The 19,047-nt window shown below is 39.0% G+C and overlaps 1 protein-coding gene across 1 annotated transcript in view; it reads left to right on the top strand.

Moving 5' to 3' along the window:
- The first annotated feature begins 1,452 nt into the window (after window positions 1-1,452).
- Window positions 1,453-19,047, top strand: part of Znf346 (zinc finger protein 346) — a 59,656-nt gene continuing 42,061 nt past the window's right edge. The window contains exon 1 of the mRNA XM_076855840.1: window positions 1,453-1,627. Within this exon, the coding sequence (XP_076711955.1) occupies window positions 1,453-1,627 (175 nt within the window). The remainder of the gene's footprint in view (window positions 1,628-19,047) is intronic.

The raw sequence follows: 19,047 nt of genomic DNA on the forward strand, positions 1-19,047 counted from the left end.
TTTAATATTTCTTTTTTAGTTTTCGGCGGACACAACATATTTGTTTGTATGTGGTGCTGAGGATCGAACCCGGGCCGCACGCATGCCAGGCGAGCACGCTACCGCTTGAGCCACATCCCCAGCCCCTAATATGAGGTAATTTTAAGTTTCATTCATTCAAGAAATATTTTGGGAAGGGCAGCAGAATAGAATAGACAATATGATTGATGTATGTACATTTCATGTATGTATTATATGTCAAAATATATTCTGCTGTCATGTATGACTAAAAAAAATAAAAATTTAAAATTTAAAAATTTTAAAAAAAGAAATATTTTGTATGTACCTAGGAGAGTTCAGGTTCTATTTCAAGGTGCTGGGGATTCAGCTGTGAACAAAATAGACAAAAATCCCTATTTTCCAGGGAGTGGGGAGGTAAAAAAAATAAAAAGATAAAAAGCAAAACATATAACATGTCTGATAAATGTTGAAGAGGAATAAAGGGGAGGAAAGGAGGACATGGAGTGTGTGGAGGGTAAGAAAAGGAAGAGACAGAACCATGAGAATACATGGGAAAAGTACATTCCAAAAGGTCACTGTAACTGGGAGGGGAATTACAGATTTGAGGATTGAATAATACAATAATAACTAAGGTCAGAGAAGTTAAGGGAAGTCAAACTGCATAAGGCTTGTTGGTTAAAATAAGGACTTTGGATTTTACTAAGATGGAAAGCCACTTCAGGATCTGAGCATGAGAATGTCATGATCAGACATGTAGGAGAGTCCCTGGGGCTGCTATGCTGGGAACACCCGAGGGGCAAGACCAGGAGCTAGCAAGGATACAACTATAATAAATAACCTAAGAAAGAGATGGTGGCTCTATAATAAATAACCTAAGAAAGAGATGGTGGCTCGGAAAGACTCGGGGAAGAAGCAGGTCAGAAATTGGAAGATAAAAGCAGATAAGAAATTGGAAGATAAGACAGTTACCTTTGGAAAAGCCTACCAAGACATTGGTCCAGAATTTAAAGGAAGGTCTGAACTAGGGGTTGCCACTTAGAATTCAACAAAAGGTAATATTATTAGCAGTAATCGAAACATAATGATGAAATCTAACACTTACTTACTATAACAAATTCTTTAGGATCTGAATCTTAGTTTCCATAACAAGACGAATTGAGAAGTGTCAACTGGTGATAGTGAGCAAGGTGAGGACCCTAAGCCAAGAACTGCCCGAGCCCATCTCAGGGAGGGACCTTGCTGTGGAAACCGCGATCAGCTTGCGAAACTACCGCAAACACCCCAAACTCCCAAAGACTGCAAAAGGAAACGTGCTCCAGGTCCTGCACCTCCGCGCGGTCTGCAGCGTCTAAGCCTCGCGAGATTTGTCAGCCGGGCCCAATCCTCGCCCACCCACGTCTCGCGATACCGAGGTGCAGGAGCCGCTCTCCACAGCGAGGGCTTGCAGGAAAGATGGAGAGTCCGATGTTGGGTACAGTGGAGACTTCGGATAGCGGAGGGGCCGGGCCATGCACGAACTCGGAGGAACGGGAGGGCCGGGAACCAGAGGGGGTGCGATTCGACCACGAGAGGGCGCGCCGCCTGTGGGAAGCAGTGTCCGGCACCCAGCCGGTGGGGAGGGAGGAAGGTGAGTCCCAGGTCTCACGGACTGGAAGCCCCTCACCCCTGCTCGGCTCGCAAGGAGTGGCGTAAGCGGCGGGCGGGACCTCGGACCGGCCTGGGGTTCTTGTCACACCCACTGGCGCCGGCCCGCCTCCTGGCGTGTTGCGCCGGAGCGCTCCAGGACTCGTGTCCGCAGCAGGACCCCATTGCACGAAGGTCCAGGACCCCTCACGCTCAGGCCCCGGGTCTTCCTCCCTCATTCCTCAGGCTCCTATCCTCCATGTACCAGAGCGCACCTTTCCCCAAACTCGAGAACTGTCCTCTCAAGAGACCCACAGAACCTTCCTTGCCAAATTCGTGGCCGGCCCAAGTACCATTTCTCACCGTCCCAGTCTCCGGCATTCCCCACTTGTAATGTCTCGTGTCTCCCTTTTTCTCTCAAGCCCTGTACTTCTGAGACACGTAGAAGGTTTAACCCTCCCTGTGCCTCCTGCTACCTGAGCCCTGGTTTACCCCCTTTTTCTAAGGTGTGTGGCTTCTGTCGCCGGGACCTTATTGTTACATGAGGGATAGGAGCCTGAGAAACTGACCCAGGTGTACTTTTTAGCTCCAGCTTCTTTGTATTTCACACTCCAAAAGCAAAGTTGTGTACCCAAGGCCACTTCAGGGGTCACTTCTAGGCTTCCCAGCTTGCTCTATGTTTGGATAAAATGAGAGAAAGAGGAGGATGGAAGAGCTAGCCTGACCTGGTTGTGTGACTCCCTGCACAGTCCTTTCCAGAGAGGAACTGTATCTGGGCTTCTGTGCTAATCCTATCAGGTATCTTCAGGGAAATCATTTTTCTTTACTGGTTTGTTTGCTCACGGAGCAGACTACTCTTGGAAAGTCTAATATGTTTGTGAACTGAAAAATCCAATTTTATGAATTTTACTGAATTTTATTCATATCCAAGGAAGGTATTTTTTAATTTGAGTGTATACTTTTCCAGTCTAACAATTAGTCTAAGCCTGACTCCTAAATTAATATGTATACTATTTCTGAGCCTCTCTTTTATACTTTTAAATGTTTGTAACAAAGTTGCCTCCTCCCCCCAGTTTTCCTTTCATAATAATTTGACAGATGTTCACTGACTATTCCCCAAGACTGAGCATCAAAGTTACAGAGATGAGGAAGATATTTCCTTGCGCTGGAGGGTGTTATAGTCTAATCCAGAAAACAGTATAAGGGATGGATGAAGGGAGTTGTGTAAGAATTGGGTATGCTGGTCAGGCACAGTGGTGCATCTTATAATCCTAGTGACTCAGGAACCTGAGGCAGGAGGATACCAAATTTGAGGCTAGCCTGGGAAATTTAACAAGACTCTGTCTCAAAATAAAAAGAGCTGGGTGCTATCACATATAACTGATTAGAACAAATAAATAAAAAATAAAAAAGGGAGCTGGAGATATAGCTTAGTGGTAGAGCACCCCTGGGTTCAAGTTCAATCCCCAGTACCTAAAAAAAAAAAAAAAAAAAAAAAAAAATGGAAAAAGGAAGTGACTAGGGGAGACAGGGAAGGTATGTCTTGAAGCAGAGAACAGAGCAGCTATACTCTGAAGAGTGAGCCATCTGCTTATATGTGTATAAATATATGGTGTCCCTATTATGATCCAGTGCATTGCCCTAACTTCCTCATTTGTCCCATGTTTATATGAAGTCTAGGTAATATGTATACTGTTTCTGAGCCTCTTATACTTTTAAATATGTTTATAACAAAGTTGCCTCCTCCCCCCAGTTTTCCTTTCATTAATTTGACAGATGTTCACTGACTGTTCCCCAAGACTGAGCATCAAAGTTACAGAGACACGTAACACTAAGTTCTAGCTTTTCTTTTCTCTCTCTCTCTCTCTTTTTATTTTAATTTTTTTGTAGTTGTAGATGGACATAATGCCTTTATTTTACTTGTTTATTTTTATGCAGTGCTAAGGATCAAACCCAGGGCCTCACACGTTTCAGATGAGCACAATGCCACTGAGCTGCAGCCCCAGCCACTGGCTTTCATTTTCTTATAGCACCCTCATTAAGTTATAATTTTTACACCATAATATCCAACCATTTAAAAGTATACCACTCAGTAATTTTTACTGAAAGTGTAGAGTTGTATAGCCATAAAGACAGTCCAATTTTAGAACATATCCATCACCCCATTGGTTTCTTTGTGTTCCTTCACATTAAATCCTTACTCCCACCTCCTGACCTAGATAACCATTGATCTGTTTTCTGTCTCTTTAAATTTATCTTTCCTGGACATTTCATATAAACAGAATCATACAATATGTTATCTTTTGAATTTGACTTCTTTTAGCATGTTTTTGAGGCTTAGCCAAATCACAGTATGTATTAATACCTTATTTCTTTTTATTACTAAATAGAATTTCACTGTATAAATACCATATTTTATTTATCCATTTATTAGTTGTTTACATGTGGATTGTTTCCAGTTTGGAACTCTTATGAATAATGCTGCTATGAACATTTGTGCTTAAGTGGTTTATTGTTGTTGTTGTTATTTTGTTTGTTTTCAAGGTCCTGGGAATTGAACTCAGGAGTGCTTTACCCCTGAACTACATTGCCAGCCCTTTTATTTTTTGAGAGAGAGTCCCACCAAGTTGCCAAGGCTGACCTTGAACTTGTGATCCTCCTGCCTCAGCCTTCTGAGTAAACTGGGATTATAAGCAGGTGCCACTTCACCTGGCTGTGCTCAATTTTTTGTGTGCACAAACATTTCTCCCTAGGAATGCAATTGCTGGGTCATATGGTTATTGGCCTTGGTGTATTTAATTTTGAGAGGAACTGTCAAATCATTTTCCAAAATGGTTTTATCCTTTTACAGCTCTTCCATGAATGTATGAGGACTTCCCTTTCTTTATATCCCCCCAGATATTTGTTATTGTTTTATCTTTACCATTCTAGCGTGTGAAGAATTATCTGATTTTCTTTCTTTCTTTTTTTCTTTTTTTTTTTTTTGATGAACCCAGGGACTTGTGCATGCTAGATAAGCACTCTGTGTAATTGGATTATTTGTCTTATTACTGAAGCATAAGAGTTATTTTTATATTCTGAATACAAGTTCTTTATCAGGGATATGATTTAAATAAATTTCTTTTCTATGACTTTTTTTTTCTTCCAAACAGTGTCTTCTTTTTTTTTTTTCTTTTGGTACTGGATATTGAACCCAGGGACTTACACATGCTGGGCAATTATTCTACCACTGAGTTACATCCCCAACCCTTTTTTATTTTATTTTGAGACAGGGTCTCCCTTAATGCCCAGGCTAATCTGGAATTTACATTGCTTTAGCCTCCTGAGTAGCAGGGATTATAGGCATGTATCACCACACCTGGTTTCTATAAACTGTTTTGAGTTAATATTTTATGTATAGTATGGCGTAAAAGAATCTAAAATTTTTTTTGCAGTTGTCTTAGCACAATTTGTTGGAAAGACTATCCTTATACCATTGAATCATCTTGATGCTTACCATGAAAATCAATTGGCCATCAATGTAAGAGTTTATTTCTGGACTCTCAGTTTTGTTCCTTCCGTCTATATGCCTATCCTTGAGTCAATACCATACTATCTTTTTTTTTTTTTTTTTTTTTAAAGAAAGAGAGAGAGAGGAGAGAGAGAATTTTAATATTTATTTTTTAGTTCTCGGCGGACACATCTTTGTCTGTATGTGGTGCTGAGGATCGAACCCGGGCTGCACGCATGCCAGGCGAGCGCACTACCGCTTGAGCCACATCCCCAGCCCAATACCATACTATCTTGACTACTGTGACTATGTTAAGTTTTTTTTTTTTTTTAAATATTTATTTTTTAGGTGTAGATGGACACGACACAATGCCTTTATTTTTATGTGGTGCTGAGGATCGAACCCGGGTCCTGACCGCAAAAGGCGAGTGCTCTACCACTGAGCCACAATCCCAGCCCCTATGTTAAGTTTTAATGTGTCAGTGTAAGTCCTCCAACTATGTTTCTTTCCCAAATTGTTTTGCCCATCCTTTTACATTTTTTTCCATTAAAAAATAAATTTTAGGATCAGCCTATCAGTTTCTTTCTTTTTTCTTCTCCCTTCCTTCCTTGCTTCTTTCCTTCCATCCTTTCTTTTCCTTACAGGTTAGTGATCAAACCCAAGACCATGCTAGGCATGTCCTCAGCCCCTGAGTTCTATACACCCAGTTTGCAATTTCTGCTTTTAAAAGAATCTGCTTGGATTTATACAGCAGTTGCATTGAATTTATAGATCAATTTGCAAGAATTGCTATCAAGACAAAATTGAGTCTCTGATATCTGGAAATAGAATGTTTATTTTTTTATTAACATGTATTGTTACATATTAATGATGTTCAATGTGATATTTCAGCACATGCAAGTAGCACGTAATGACCAAATCTAGCCTCCCTTTTTTCTACTTTCTCCCCAGACACCTTCCTAACTTCTAGTTATCACTATTTCTACATTCAGGTCAACTTTTTTTTTAGCTTCCATATATGAGAGAAAAGATGCCGTGCTTATCTTTCTGTGCTTTGGTTATTTCACTTAAGACCTCAGTTCCATAAGTATTGTCAAGATTTCATGACAAGATTTCATTCTTTTTATGGCTAAATAGTATTCCATTGAGTATATATACCATATTTTCTTTATTCATCTGTTGATGGATAGGTTGTTGCCATTTCTTGGCTCTTGTGACTAGTGCTGCAAGCATACACAAGAGTGCAGACATCTCTCCTACAGATAATTTCATTTCTTTTGGATATATACCCAGAAGCAGGATTGCTGGATCATATGAAGGTTTTATTTTAGTTTTTGTAGTACCACCTTACAGTTTTTCAATATGACTGTACTAATTTACATTCCCACCAACAGTGCACAGGGGTTCCTTTTCTCCTAGGTATCCTCACCAGTACTTGCTAACTTGTTATCTTTCTTTTTTCTTCTTCTCCTCTTCCTCCTCTTCCCCACCTTCCCCTTCCATCTTCCTGGATTAAATAACAGGCCTCACACATGCTAAATAAGTGCCCTACCTCTGACCTACATCACTAAACCTTTAGTTTATTTTGAGACAGGGTCCAGGTTGCCCAGGCTGGTTTTCAATCTAATTGTGCCTCAGTCTCCTGAGTAGATAGAATTACAGAGTCTATCTTTGTATTTAGGGTTTTTTGTTTTGTTTTGTTTCATGAAGACACATTTATTTAGATCTTGAATTTTTTTAGTAGTATTTTATATTGTAATTAAAAAATTAAAATGTATTGTACTGAAACTACATTGCAATTTCAATAGAAGTGGCTGGAGTGAACATTTTATCTCGGGGAAAGAGCATTTGGTCTTTCACCACTGAATATGTTAGCTCTGGCTTTTTCATAGGTGCCTCTATGAGGTTGACTCCTAAGTATCAATCCTCAGAACTGAGTTAAGTAGTGTCCACCTTTATCCTCTTTCCTGTGAATTAATCTTCCCTGTTGGATGAGAATATAAGGAAGAGGCTCAAGAAAATTGCATTCCTTCTGAAGGAACTTCCCTTGGTCAAATAAGGTAACTTTAGAGGAACAGCCCCTGCCACCATCATCACATACCACCCCCTCCCAACCCCCAGAACACTTTTGGGAAAAAGGATCAAGATATGAGGGAAGGGTAGAATAGAGGACAGAAGAAGGTCAGAAAGACCTTAGTTTTGAGGCCTTTCAAACTGTCTGAACAGATTAGTGATTTGTATTATTCTTCAAATCACTTATTATGTAGAAGTCACCAGTGAAGTGGAGTATGGTGGTGCATACGTGTAATCCCAGCAACTGAGGAGACTGAGTCAGGAGGATCACAAGTTTGAGATCAGGCTCAGCAACTTAGTGAGACCTTGTCCCAAAATAAAAAGGGCTGGGAATGTAGCTTAGTGGAATTAGCCTTTGGGTTTAATCCCTAGTTCTAAATAAATAAATAAATAAGGGCTGGGGTGTAGATCATGGTAGAGTGCTTGTCTAGCATGTATGAGGCCCTGGGTTTACTCCCTAGTAATGGGGGGGGTGGGGGGCAATAAAAAGAAGTCACCAGTGAAGCTTCCTGGGCTTTTCTTTATAAGAAGATATTCAATTATTTATTCAATTTACTTACTTAAGTTTACAGTTGGCCCTTTTTATGTGGAGGTTCCATATCTGCAGATTCAACCAACTGCTAATGGAAAATATTTGGGAAAAAAACATTGTGTCTGGGGGGTGGGGCTATAGCTCAGTGGTAGGGTGCTTACCTAGCACAGGTGAGGCACTGGGTTTGAGCCTCAGCACCACATAAAAAGTAAATAAATAAAGTTATAAAAAAATTTTAATTGTGTCTGTATTGAACACACAGACTTTTTTTCTTTATTCCACTAATAAGAGTATAACAACTGTTTACTTAGTATTTACATTGTATTAGGTATTATAAGTAATCTAGAAATGATTTAAAATATATAGGAGAATATATTTCGGTTCTATGTAGATAACAGCTGTTACCCAGACCTCTGCCAGGGACCTGACCCTGGGGGTCCCTATGGACCAAATTAGGCCACCTACTACCTCAAAGAGAGAAAAGTGGTGAAGTATGAAAAGAGTTTAATTCAGTGTGGGCCATATTGGGAAGATGGTGAAAGCTATATTTCCCATAATGACAATTGCTCCAGGATTATACAGGGCAAGGACAAAAGTAGGTCGGATGGGAGTGTGCTGTATACTCAGACTGTGGTCTGGTAGATCAGCTGGCACCAGGGAAGCTAGGGAAGTTGTTACTGCTTGGGGTTGGGGGAGTTAGTTTCCATTCCAGCCTGCAGACCACTAGAAAGGAGAAATAAGTTAAAAAGTGAGAACAGGTTGGAGGGACAAAATGGAGTCAATTAAAATAAGGACTGTGTCCTCCTTCATGAGGAGCAAAGGGCAATGGTATGGTTACACTACGCCATTTTATAAAAGGGACTTGAACATCTGAAGATTTTGGTATTCGCGTATGCAGTTCCTGGTTTGAATTTTGGTGGAGAGGGGGAGGTTTTGAAACCAGTCTTCTGAATACTGAAAAAATGATTGTATTCAGGTTTTTAAATTTCTTCTTGAGTCATTTCTGGTCATTTGCAACTATCTAAAAATCTAAGTTGTCTGATATATTGGAAAAATTGTTCATAATATTCACTAACAATCCCTTAAATTTCTGCAGAGTTGTTAGTAACATGCCCATTTTTGTTCCTGACTTTAATATTTATGTCTTTGTGTGTGCGCGCTAAGGAGTGAACCCAGGGCCTGCCCCTGAGCACCCCCAGCTTTTGAGGGTTTTTTTTTTTTTTTTTTTGATCATTGTCTTTGTAAATTTAGGTAAGGTTTGCAAGATTTGTTGATCTTTTCTAGTTTCTAAGGTGAAAGTTTGTTGCTAATTTGAGACCTTTCTTTTCTGGTATAGATGTGTAAAATGATAAATTCCCCTCTTAAGCACTTATGGTTTTCATTTACAGTTCCTTCACAGCTCCATTGACCCTTGTAATTTCCTAAGTGACTAAAGGAATAAGAATTGTCTTTGTCAAAATATTTGTCCTTTTGTCCTTGTGTCCTAAAATAGCTCCAGAGCTATAGAGGTGAAAAATACTCTTTTATTTATTTCAACTACATCTGAGTTTATGTTAATAAGGTGATTTTTGGAGAGTCCCTGGATAACCACAGGTTAAAGGACTAATTGCTAGGTGAACCAGCCATATACTCAGAAGGTTAGAACTCACAGCCCCTGCCATCCCCCAGGAGGGGGGAGAGGCTGAAAGTTGGCCAGTGATATAAATTCCTACATAATGAAGCCTCCATAAAAACCCAAAAAGACTTGAGTTCAAGGGCATACAGGAAGGTGAACCAGAGCACATCCACATGCCAGAGGATGGCACACCCAGCTCCACAGAAATGGAAGCTCTGGTGCTTAAGATCCTTTTAGGCTCCCTGTATGTCTTATCTGCCTGTTTATTTGGATCCTTTAAAATATTCCTTATAATTCACCAGTAAACAGTGAATGTTTTGTGAGCTACCTGAGCAAACTAATCAAATCTGAAGAAGGGGTTTGTAGGAATCCCAATTTGTAGTCCAAAGAACTGGTAAAACAACCTGGAGCTTGTGATAAATAGGAATCAGAAGGGGTGGGGGGCATTCTGTAGTAGTACTGAGCCTTCAATTTTCTGTGAGATATTGTTACCAAAAGCTCAGTCCTTGTCCCAAAGGCCAATCCAATAATGACACAAGTTTGAAAAAAAGGATAAAGATGGTTCATTGCTTTACTAGCAAAGAAGAAGCACAGGGGACTCCTCTTCCACAGGCTGAAATTCTGCTCTGAGGGAACCGGAGGGCTTTTAAAGCTCTTAAAAAGGCTGTATTCCAAGTGTGCCCTAGGGTGGGTGAGGGGGTGGGGTCATCCCAAGTGCACCCTGTTGGTATGTTAAAATTTCTTTGTTATTTTGAGAGGTAATCACTTCCTGCATCTTCCTGTGGTGGGTGTGTGCTCAAGCACAGATAACTGAAGGTAATCTTGTTCCTCACCCCCAGATTTGGGAGGGAAGAGGGAAAAGAGGAAAAGAAAAACATGTCCCTTTTAAAAAGCAAGGGCTATATTTAAAAGGTAAAGTAGACCCCTGTTACAATCTAACACCATCTCCAGGTAGAGAGTGTCAGAATTGATTTGAAATAAAAGGCTCAGCTGGTATATGCGTCATGATTGCTTGTATGGGGCGAAACTCCCATACATTTCGACACAGAAGCCATATTGTGTTACAGGAGTATAGAAGGAGAAACTGCTTTTGTTTTGTTTTTGTTTTTGTTTTTACAGAACATTGCTGTAGCTAGATCCCATAAATGTTTGTATATTTTGTTTTTATTACTGGAGTCCTTAGGCAAAGGCCCTAGTCTGGTGGTCCCAACAAACCAGGCCTGGACACCTGTCATGGTATGCCAGTCAAGGAGTCTGAGCAGTGGTAAAAGCAAGAGAGGAGCTCTTAGTGGGCATGCTGGGAAGAACAGACATAGGGATCTAATGACCAAAAATCTGTCTTAAAGGGACTAATAGAAACTTTGACATTTTATTGGGAAGAACAAAGAAAAACGTTGGGGTCTTACATGGCTGGGAGATTTGCATAGCTAGCAGAATAAGTCCTCCTAGTCAGGCTGTGATCTGATTGATCATTTATCTCAGGGATTCTGGGAAGTTTATCATTACTTGAGGGGTGATTCGTTTCCCATCATGACATGCTTGCTTCTGCTTAGGGGCCAGCCTCAGTTTGTCTAGTCATGTTTGTGCTTAGGGGGCAGTCTCATCTTGGAGTGATCTGCTCAAGGATCACCTATGTTTGGAAGTAGTTTCACTTCCTTGTCATAAAGATGCTTATCAACCAGACCTGTTGTTCCTGGAATCCAAGTAAATATGGAAGAAGGTGACTCAGTTAAAAAAGCAAATGGAGACAAAGTGACAAAATGGTGTTGGGCCTTCCATCAGTTTCATTTGTCAGTTCAAAGTAATTTCTAATTTCCCTTATAATTTGTTCTTTGATACATGTTGTTCAATTTCCAGATATTTGGAGATTTCCTTTGATTCTGGATTTTTTATTAAATTCCATTGTGTTCAAAAAACGTACTTAGTATGAATTTAGTTCTTTTAAATATGGTGAGACCCTGAGTTTAGTTCTTTTAAATATGGTGAAACCTGATATGTCCTATCATGGAGAATATTCCTTGTTGAAAAATCAACATATGTATATCAGAGTTGTTGGTCTTTAAATGTCAGTTGGATTGAGTTGATTAATAACATTACTATAGACTCTTAACTGATTTTCCAACTAGTTGTTCTATTGATAATTAAAAATGAGGTATTAAGATGGGTGTTGTGGTGCACACCTGTAATCCCAGCAATCCCAGCAGCTTGGGAGGCTGAGGCAGGAGGACCGCAAGTTCAAAAGCCAGCAATTTAGTGAGGTCCTAAGCAATTTAGCAAGACCCCATCTCAAAATAAAAACAAAAAATAGGGGCTGGAGATGTGGCTCAAGCGGTAGCGCGCTCGCCTGGCATACGTGCGGCCCGGGTTCGATCCTCAGCACCACATACAAACAAAGATGTTGTGTCCGCCAAGAACTAAAAAATAAATAAAAATAAATAAATAAATATCTTTAAAATAAAAAAAAAGAATATCTTTAAAAAAAAAAAAAAACAAACAAAAAATAAGGCAGGGGATGTGGCTCAGTGGTTAAGCACCTGTGGGTTCGATACTGGTACCAAAATGAAAAAATAAATAAAAAAGAGGTATTAAGCCAGATGGAGTAACACACACCTGTAATCCCAGCTACTCTGGAGGCTGAGGCAGGAAGATCAGAAGTTTGAGATCAGCCTAGGCAACTCAGTGAGACCCTTTCTCGAAATAAATTGAAAAAGAGCTGGAGAGATAGCTGAGGGATAGAGTGCTTGCCTAAAATGTGCATGTGCAAGACCTTGGGTTTGAGTGGACTGTTTAGACTATTTACATTTAATTATTTTTTAAAATTTATTTTTTAGTTGTAATTGGGCACAATACCTTTATTTATTTTTATATGTTGCTGAGGATCAAACCCAGGGCCTCACACTTGCTAGGTGAACGCTCTACCACTAAGCCACAACCCCAGCCTTTAGACTATTTACATTTACTTATTGATATGAAAAATAAATTTTCAATTTAATTATTTTCTTTCTGTTCTCTTCCTCCTTTGCTGACTTCTTTTATGTTACGTATTTTTAGTGTGCCATTTTAATTCCTCTGTTGATTTTTTTTTAATTTTTTTTTAGTTGTAGTTGGACACAATACCTTTATTTTATTTATTTATTTTTATGTGGTGCTGAAGATTGAACCCAACACCTTGCACTGCACGCACATGCTAGGCAAGCATTCCACTGCTGAGCCACAACCCCAGCCCCTCTTCTGTTGATTTTTTTTTTTTAAAGGCTTGATTGGTTTTTTGGTTTTTTGTTGTTGTTGTTTGTTTGTTTGTTTTTAGAGAGAGAGAGGTAGAGAGAGAGAATTTTAATATTTATTTTTTATGCTGGTGAGGATGTGGAAAAAAAGGAACACTCTTACACTATTGAGGGGGACTGTATATTTTGTATTTCAATGAAAAACGTCATTGGTATTTTAATAAGGATTTTATTGAATCTAAAGTATGGATAGTTTTTCAATCTGTAAACCAAGGCAAGTTTTCCAATTATTTATGTTTTCAGTTTCTTTCACAAGTGTTTTATAGTTTTTATTGTAAAAATGTTTGACCTCTTTGCTTCAGTTTGACTCTTTTTATCTTTATTTTTTATAGATATTGTATTTAAGATTATGTCCTTAATTTCTTTTCATAAGGCAATGTTCAATGTATTGGGTTGCTTCAACTTCAAATGGAAAGAACTGTTATTTTTTTTCCTTAATGATTCATTAATCACAAAGCTTGTGTTCAATTACTTAAATATATTATTGTATATTACTAGGGAAAAAAATATATTTATTTTTTAGTTATCAGCGGGCACAACATCTTTGTTTGTATGTGGTGCTGAGGATTGAACCCGGGCCGCATGCATGCCAGGCGATCGCTCTACCGCTTGAGCCACATCCCCAGCCCCTCCTTTGTTGATTTTTTTCAACTTTTTTTTTTTTTTTCAACTTTTTTTTTTTAAAGAGAGAGGGAGAGAGAGAGAGAGAATTTTAATAATTATGTTTTAGTATTTGGCGGACACAACATCTCTGTTTGTATGTGGTGCTGAGGATCGAACCCGGGCCGCACGCATAGCAGGCGAGCGCGCTACTGCTTGAGCCACATTCCCAGCCCTTTTTTCAACTTTTTTATCTTTTAGTTTTTTAATGATATTCCAGTGATTGCAATATGGATCTTGACCCATCCCAGTCTACTTCAAATTAATGCTGACTTAATTCTCGCAAAATATAAAAATATTTCTCTAATATACCTCTATTCTGTATATTATTTTGTTTGTTTTGTTTTTCTAATATTGGGGATTAAACCCAGGGGTGCTTTACCACTGAGATACATCCCCAGCCCCTTTTTTTTGAGGCAGAGTCTCACTACCTTATGTAAATTATTATAATATTTGATAATAAACAACTACATTACAGATTCTTTATTTACTATACTCACATTTTATTGTAAGTTCTTATTTTTAAAAAACTTACTATTTGGGGCTGGTGCTATAGCTCAGTTGTAAAGCACCTGCCTCGCATGTGTGAGACACTGGGTTCCATCCTGGGTTCCATAAAAATAAATAAAGACATTGTGTCCATGTACACCCCTGGCAACTTATCTTCTTTCTATCTCTATGGACTTGCTTATTCTGGATATTTCATGTAAATAAAATTGTATGATACATGGCTCTGTTAGCTTTCATTACTATGACAAAAACTTGAGATAAACAACTTAAAAGGAGGAAAGGTTTGTTTCAGTTCCTAATTTTGGTTTCAGAGTCCACGGGTGCTTGACCACATTTCTTTGGGCCTGTGGCAGGGCAGAATGTCATGATAGGGAGTACGTAGAGAAAAGCTGTCACCCCATGGCAGCCAGGAAGCAAAAGAAAGACTGGAATGGGCCAGGGGCCCAGTATACTCTTTAAGGGAACATACCCCATCACCTGCTTCCTCCAACTAGACTCCACATCTTAAAGTTTCTTCCACCTCCCAGAAGCACCATCTGCTGGGGACCATGCCTTCAGCACATGAGCTTTGGGGGGACATTTAAGATTCAAACCATAACAGTGGCCTTTGCGTCTGGCTTCTTGCCCTTAGTGTAATATTTAAAAGTTACATTGGATATGGAGTTCTTGGTTAATAATTTTGTTCTTTTTCACCACTTTCCATATCCTTCTGTTGCCTTCTATCCTTCATTCTTTCAGAAGAGAAGTTAAATTATGAATTGAATTATTTTAGTATAAATGAGTTATTTGTCTTTTGCTGCTTTCAAGATTTTCTTTTGTCTCTTGACAGTTTGACTATGATGTATTTAGGTATAGATCTCTTAGTTTTTATCCTACTTTGGGTTCCTTGAGATTTTTGGATATATAGGTTGTTTTTCATGAAATATGGGGAGTTTACAAACTTTTTTTTTTATTTTAACCTCTTTTTTTCTCTTCTCTCCTTCTGGCATTCTCCTTATGCATGTATTAGTGTATTTGATTCTTTCCCATAATCTCTGAAGCTTTGTTCATTATTCTTCAGTCTTTTTTCTCCTTGTTCTTATATTTGATATTTCTGTTGATCTATCTTGAAGTTCACTGATTCTTCTGCCACTTTTATATTCTGTTGAGCTCCTCTGATTAATTTTTCATTTAATATATTAGACTTTTAACTTCAGAATTTCCAATTGGTTTTCTTTTATACATATCGTAAGTACACAACTTTTAGTATCATATCATCAGTGCCCTTCTGTTTGCTTTTTTAATGCCTTTTTCATTGAATAAAAATTTGAACTTCTTGACACTATCAACAATATGGATTCACAGAACAAATAGAAGTACCAAGGCTTGGTAGCCTTAATGTGGCCAACTCTCTGGTTTATTCTTGTAAGCTACCCTACCCATTAGACTATATTGCCTAACCATTGTCTCCATGGGTAGGTTATTACCCTAGACTCTTTTGTTATTTGCTACTTTTAGCTGTAACTAAAAGCCCTTTGCCTCTTTTTTTTAATTAATTTTTATTGTTGGTTGTTCAAAACATTACATAGTTCTTGATATATCATATTTCACACTTTGATTCAAGTGGGATATGAACTCCCATTTTTACCCCGTATACAGATTGCAGAATCACATCAGTTGCACATCCATTGATTTACATATTGCCATACTAGTGTCTGTTGTATTCTGCTGCCTTTCCTATCCTCTACTATCCCCCCTCCCCCCCTCCCCTCCCGCCCTTTGCCTCTTAATAAGCCATAATAAGTAGGGGGTGATAAATAGATTTCATCCCTCTCAGAGAACTACCCGCAGTTGTTGGTAAATTTTCCTTTTTAGAGGGGGTACAGTGGGATGAGGGGATTGAATCCAGGCCCCTCACATGCTAGGCAAGCACTCTGAGCTACATTCCCAATCCTATTTATTTATTTATGTAGATAGATGGCATGCCTTTATTTTATTCGTTTATTTTTTAATGTGGTACTAAAGATTGAACACAGTACCTGACATGTGCTAGGCAATCACTCTGCCACTGAGCTATAGCCCCAGTCCTTATTTTTTTTCTGACTTAAAATGACCTTTAATGAACGACACAAGTCAGATTTCAGAAATTAATTCACAGTTTCATTTCAATAAATGTAACACCAATTGAAAATATCAGTAGATTAAAAGACATATGAATGTATAAAGTGTAACACAAAATTTTATCTTTGCTTTAAATATAGAACACTTAGAGACAATGATATTCATGACATTATTTCTACTAACAAAATCTGAGAAATAACCTAAATGTAAAAAAATAAAAAACAATGGTTAATTAATTTTGTGTACATCTAGTTGAAATTTCCTGTGTTAAAAAGCAAGAATCTGAAGATTTTTTTGGGGGCGGAATGAACTGGGAATTGAACTTAGGAGCACTTGACCACTGAGCCACATCCACAGTCCTATTTTTTATTTTATTTATTTATTTTTAAAATTATTTATTTATTCTAATTTGTTATACATGATAGCAGAATGCAATTCATTTCATATTATACATATAAATCACAATTTTTCAAGTCACTGTACACAAAGTATTTTCACACCATTCGAGTCTTCATACATGTACTTAGGGTAAAGATGTCTAACTCATTTCACCGTCTTTCCTACCCACTAGCCCCTTTCTTTCCCCTCCCTCCCCGCTTTGCCCTATCTAAAGTTTCTCTATTCTTCCCATACCCCCCCCCATCGCCATTATGAGTCAGCATCCTCATATCAAAGAATACATTTGGTCTTTGGTTTTTTGGGATTGGCTTGCTTCACTTAGCATTATATTCTCCAACTTCATTTACTTACTGCAAATGCCATGATTTTATTCTCTTTTAATGCAGAGTAATGTTCCATTGTGTATATGTGCCAAAGTTTCCCTATCCATTCATCTACTGAAGGGCATCTAGATTGATTGCATAATTTAGCTATTGTGAATTGTGCTGCTGTAAACATTGATATGGTGTCCCTGAAGTATGCTGATTTTAAGTCCTTTGGGTATAAACTGAGGAGTGGGATAGCTGGGTCGAATCCCAGCCCTTATTTTTTATTTTGAGACAGAATCTCTATAAGTTGCCCAGGTTGGCCTTGAACTTGCACTCCTCCTGCCTCAGCTGGGATCATAAGAATGCACCACCATGCCCAGTCAATCCCAGACCTTTTTAATTTTATTTTGAGACAGGACTTTGTTAAATTGCCCAGGTTGACCTTGAGCAATTTATTCCTGCCTCAGCCTCTCAGGTAGCTGGGATTAAAGGCATATATCACTGGAACTGGCTGAATTGCATGTTCTAAGGTCACATCAAGGCTCAAGGAATAGCAAGCAAAGTTTACTATTAATTGTAATATAGGAGGTGGTTTAATCATTTTGTGACCAATCATCCTAGCTCTAAGTCAACCTAAGGCAACTTAAGGTACCATAGTCACCCAAAGATAGTGATCACTTTGTCTCCCAGGTGCCACTTCCCATAAATTTATTAAGTCTTTGAATTATCTTCCTTTGAGGGTGAGGGTACTGGGAGTTGATCCCTGGTCCTCATACATGGTAAGTACATGCTGTACCTCTGAACTGTTCCATCACTACCACCACCCCGCTGCACACCTTATGAATTATCTTGCTGTCTGTGTTAGTCAACTTTTTGTTGCATCACAAAAATTACCAACAAGAACAACTTAGAGGGCTTGGGGATTTAGCTCAGTGGAAGGGTGTTTGCCTAGTATGCACAAGGCCTTGAGTTTGGTCCTCAGCACTGAAAAAAGAAGAAGAAGAACTTAGAGGGGAGAAAGTTTATTTTAGCTCACAGTCCCAGTTTAGTCCATGGTTGGTCAAGTTCATTGCCCTGGGCCCTAGGTGAAACAGAACATCATGGCTGAAGAGTGTGGCAGAGGAAAACTGCTCACCTCTTGGCTGTCAAAGAGCACAGAGAAAAAGAGGAAAGAAGGAGCCACAGAGAAGATGAACCCTTTCAGAGCATGCCCACAGTCACCCACCTCCTCTAGCTTTTCCCCACCAGCCTACAGTTACAACCCAGTCCATTCACACTAGGATGGACTGATTAGGTTTCAGCTCTCACAATCCAATCATGTCACTTCTGAATATTCCTGCATTAAGATTGGAGGTTTGGGGGCTGGGACTGTAGTTCAGTGGTAGAGTACTTACCTCACAGGTGTGAGACCCTGGGTTCGATTCTCAGTACCCCATAAAAAATAAAGAAATAGAAAGAAAGATTTAAAAAAAAAATAGGAGATTTGGGGGAACATTTCATATTCCAAATCATAACACTGTCTCACACTGGTTCTCTCTGTCTCTACTTCATTGACCCTGTGAAAATCTGCCTTATGCTTTATACTCTGATAGCCTGTACCCTAACACTTTCTAATTGGCTACAGAATGCATACAAATGAAATCCTACCAATCATAACTTCTCATAAGACTTAGAAAAGTAAGTAGTGCTTCTTGGCTATTGTTGCTGTCGGGGAAGGCCATGGAACCTTGAGTTCTTTATCAGTGGTCTAGCATCCATTCTCCAGCTTTATATGTTGAGGGGTAGGTTCCATTGATGATGAAAACTGAGAGGGCTGCCTTAGAGACCCTTATTAGCCTATTGGAACATTTACTCCTTATTCTGGAGGTCCAACCCAGTACTGTCAGACTACCTGGTGATTTTCTAAGCATGTAATTACCTGTATCAAACCATTTCTGCCTGTTGGATTAGATGTACATATCAGGGCAACAGGGATGTGTAGTCAGACATCTGTCTCAGAATTCTGATATTTGTGTAGGTTCTTTTCCCTCTGTAGGACTTCACTTCCTTCAACTTCACAACTTCTCTCAGTTTTTATGGATCTGGAATTTGGAGAAGGCTTGGTTGCATAGTTCTCATTCAAGGTCTGTTACATATGTGCACTCAGATGGTGGCTGAAGTTGAAATAGCACAAGAATGGAGCTTCTTTTTGTATCACCAGGGCCTCCCTGTATAGTCTTCCTGCATGGAATAGTTTGGGCTTCTTCACAGCTTGGTGGCTTTAGTCGTCAAAATGTTCACATGATGGCTGAAGATTTCAAAAGCAAATATTCTCAATTTGGCTCTTTTTTTAATCATTTTTTACTCCATATGTCTATGTTGCTCTGATTCCACAGATTTTTCTAAATACCTGAAGTCAATAAGGCCTTACTTGGTCTTCTGTTGAATCTGTGTGTTGATAGGAAAGCATATTT

Source organism: Callospermophilus lateralis, chromosome 5, assembly GCF_048772815.1.
Source record: "Callospermophilus lateralis isolate mCalLat2 chromosome 5, mCalLat2.hap1, whole genome shotgun sequence".
Classification (NCBI taxonomy): Eukaryota; Metazoa; Chordata; class Mammalia; order Rodentia; family Sciuridae; genus Callospermophilus; species Callospermophilus lateralis.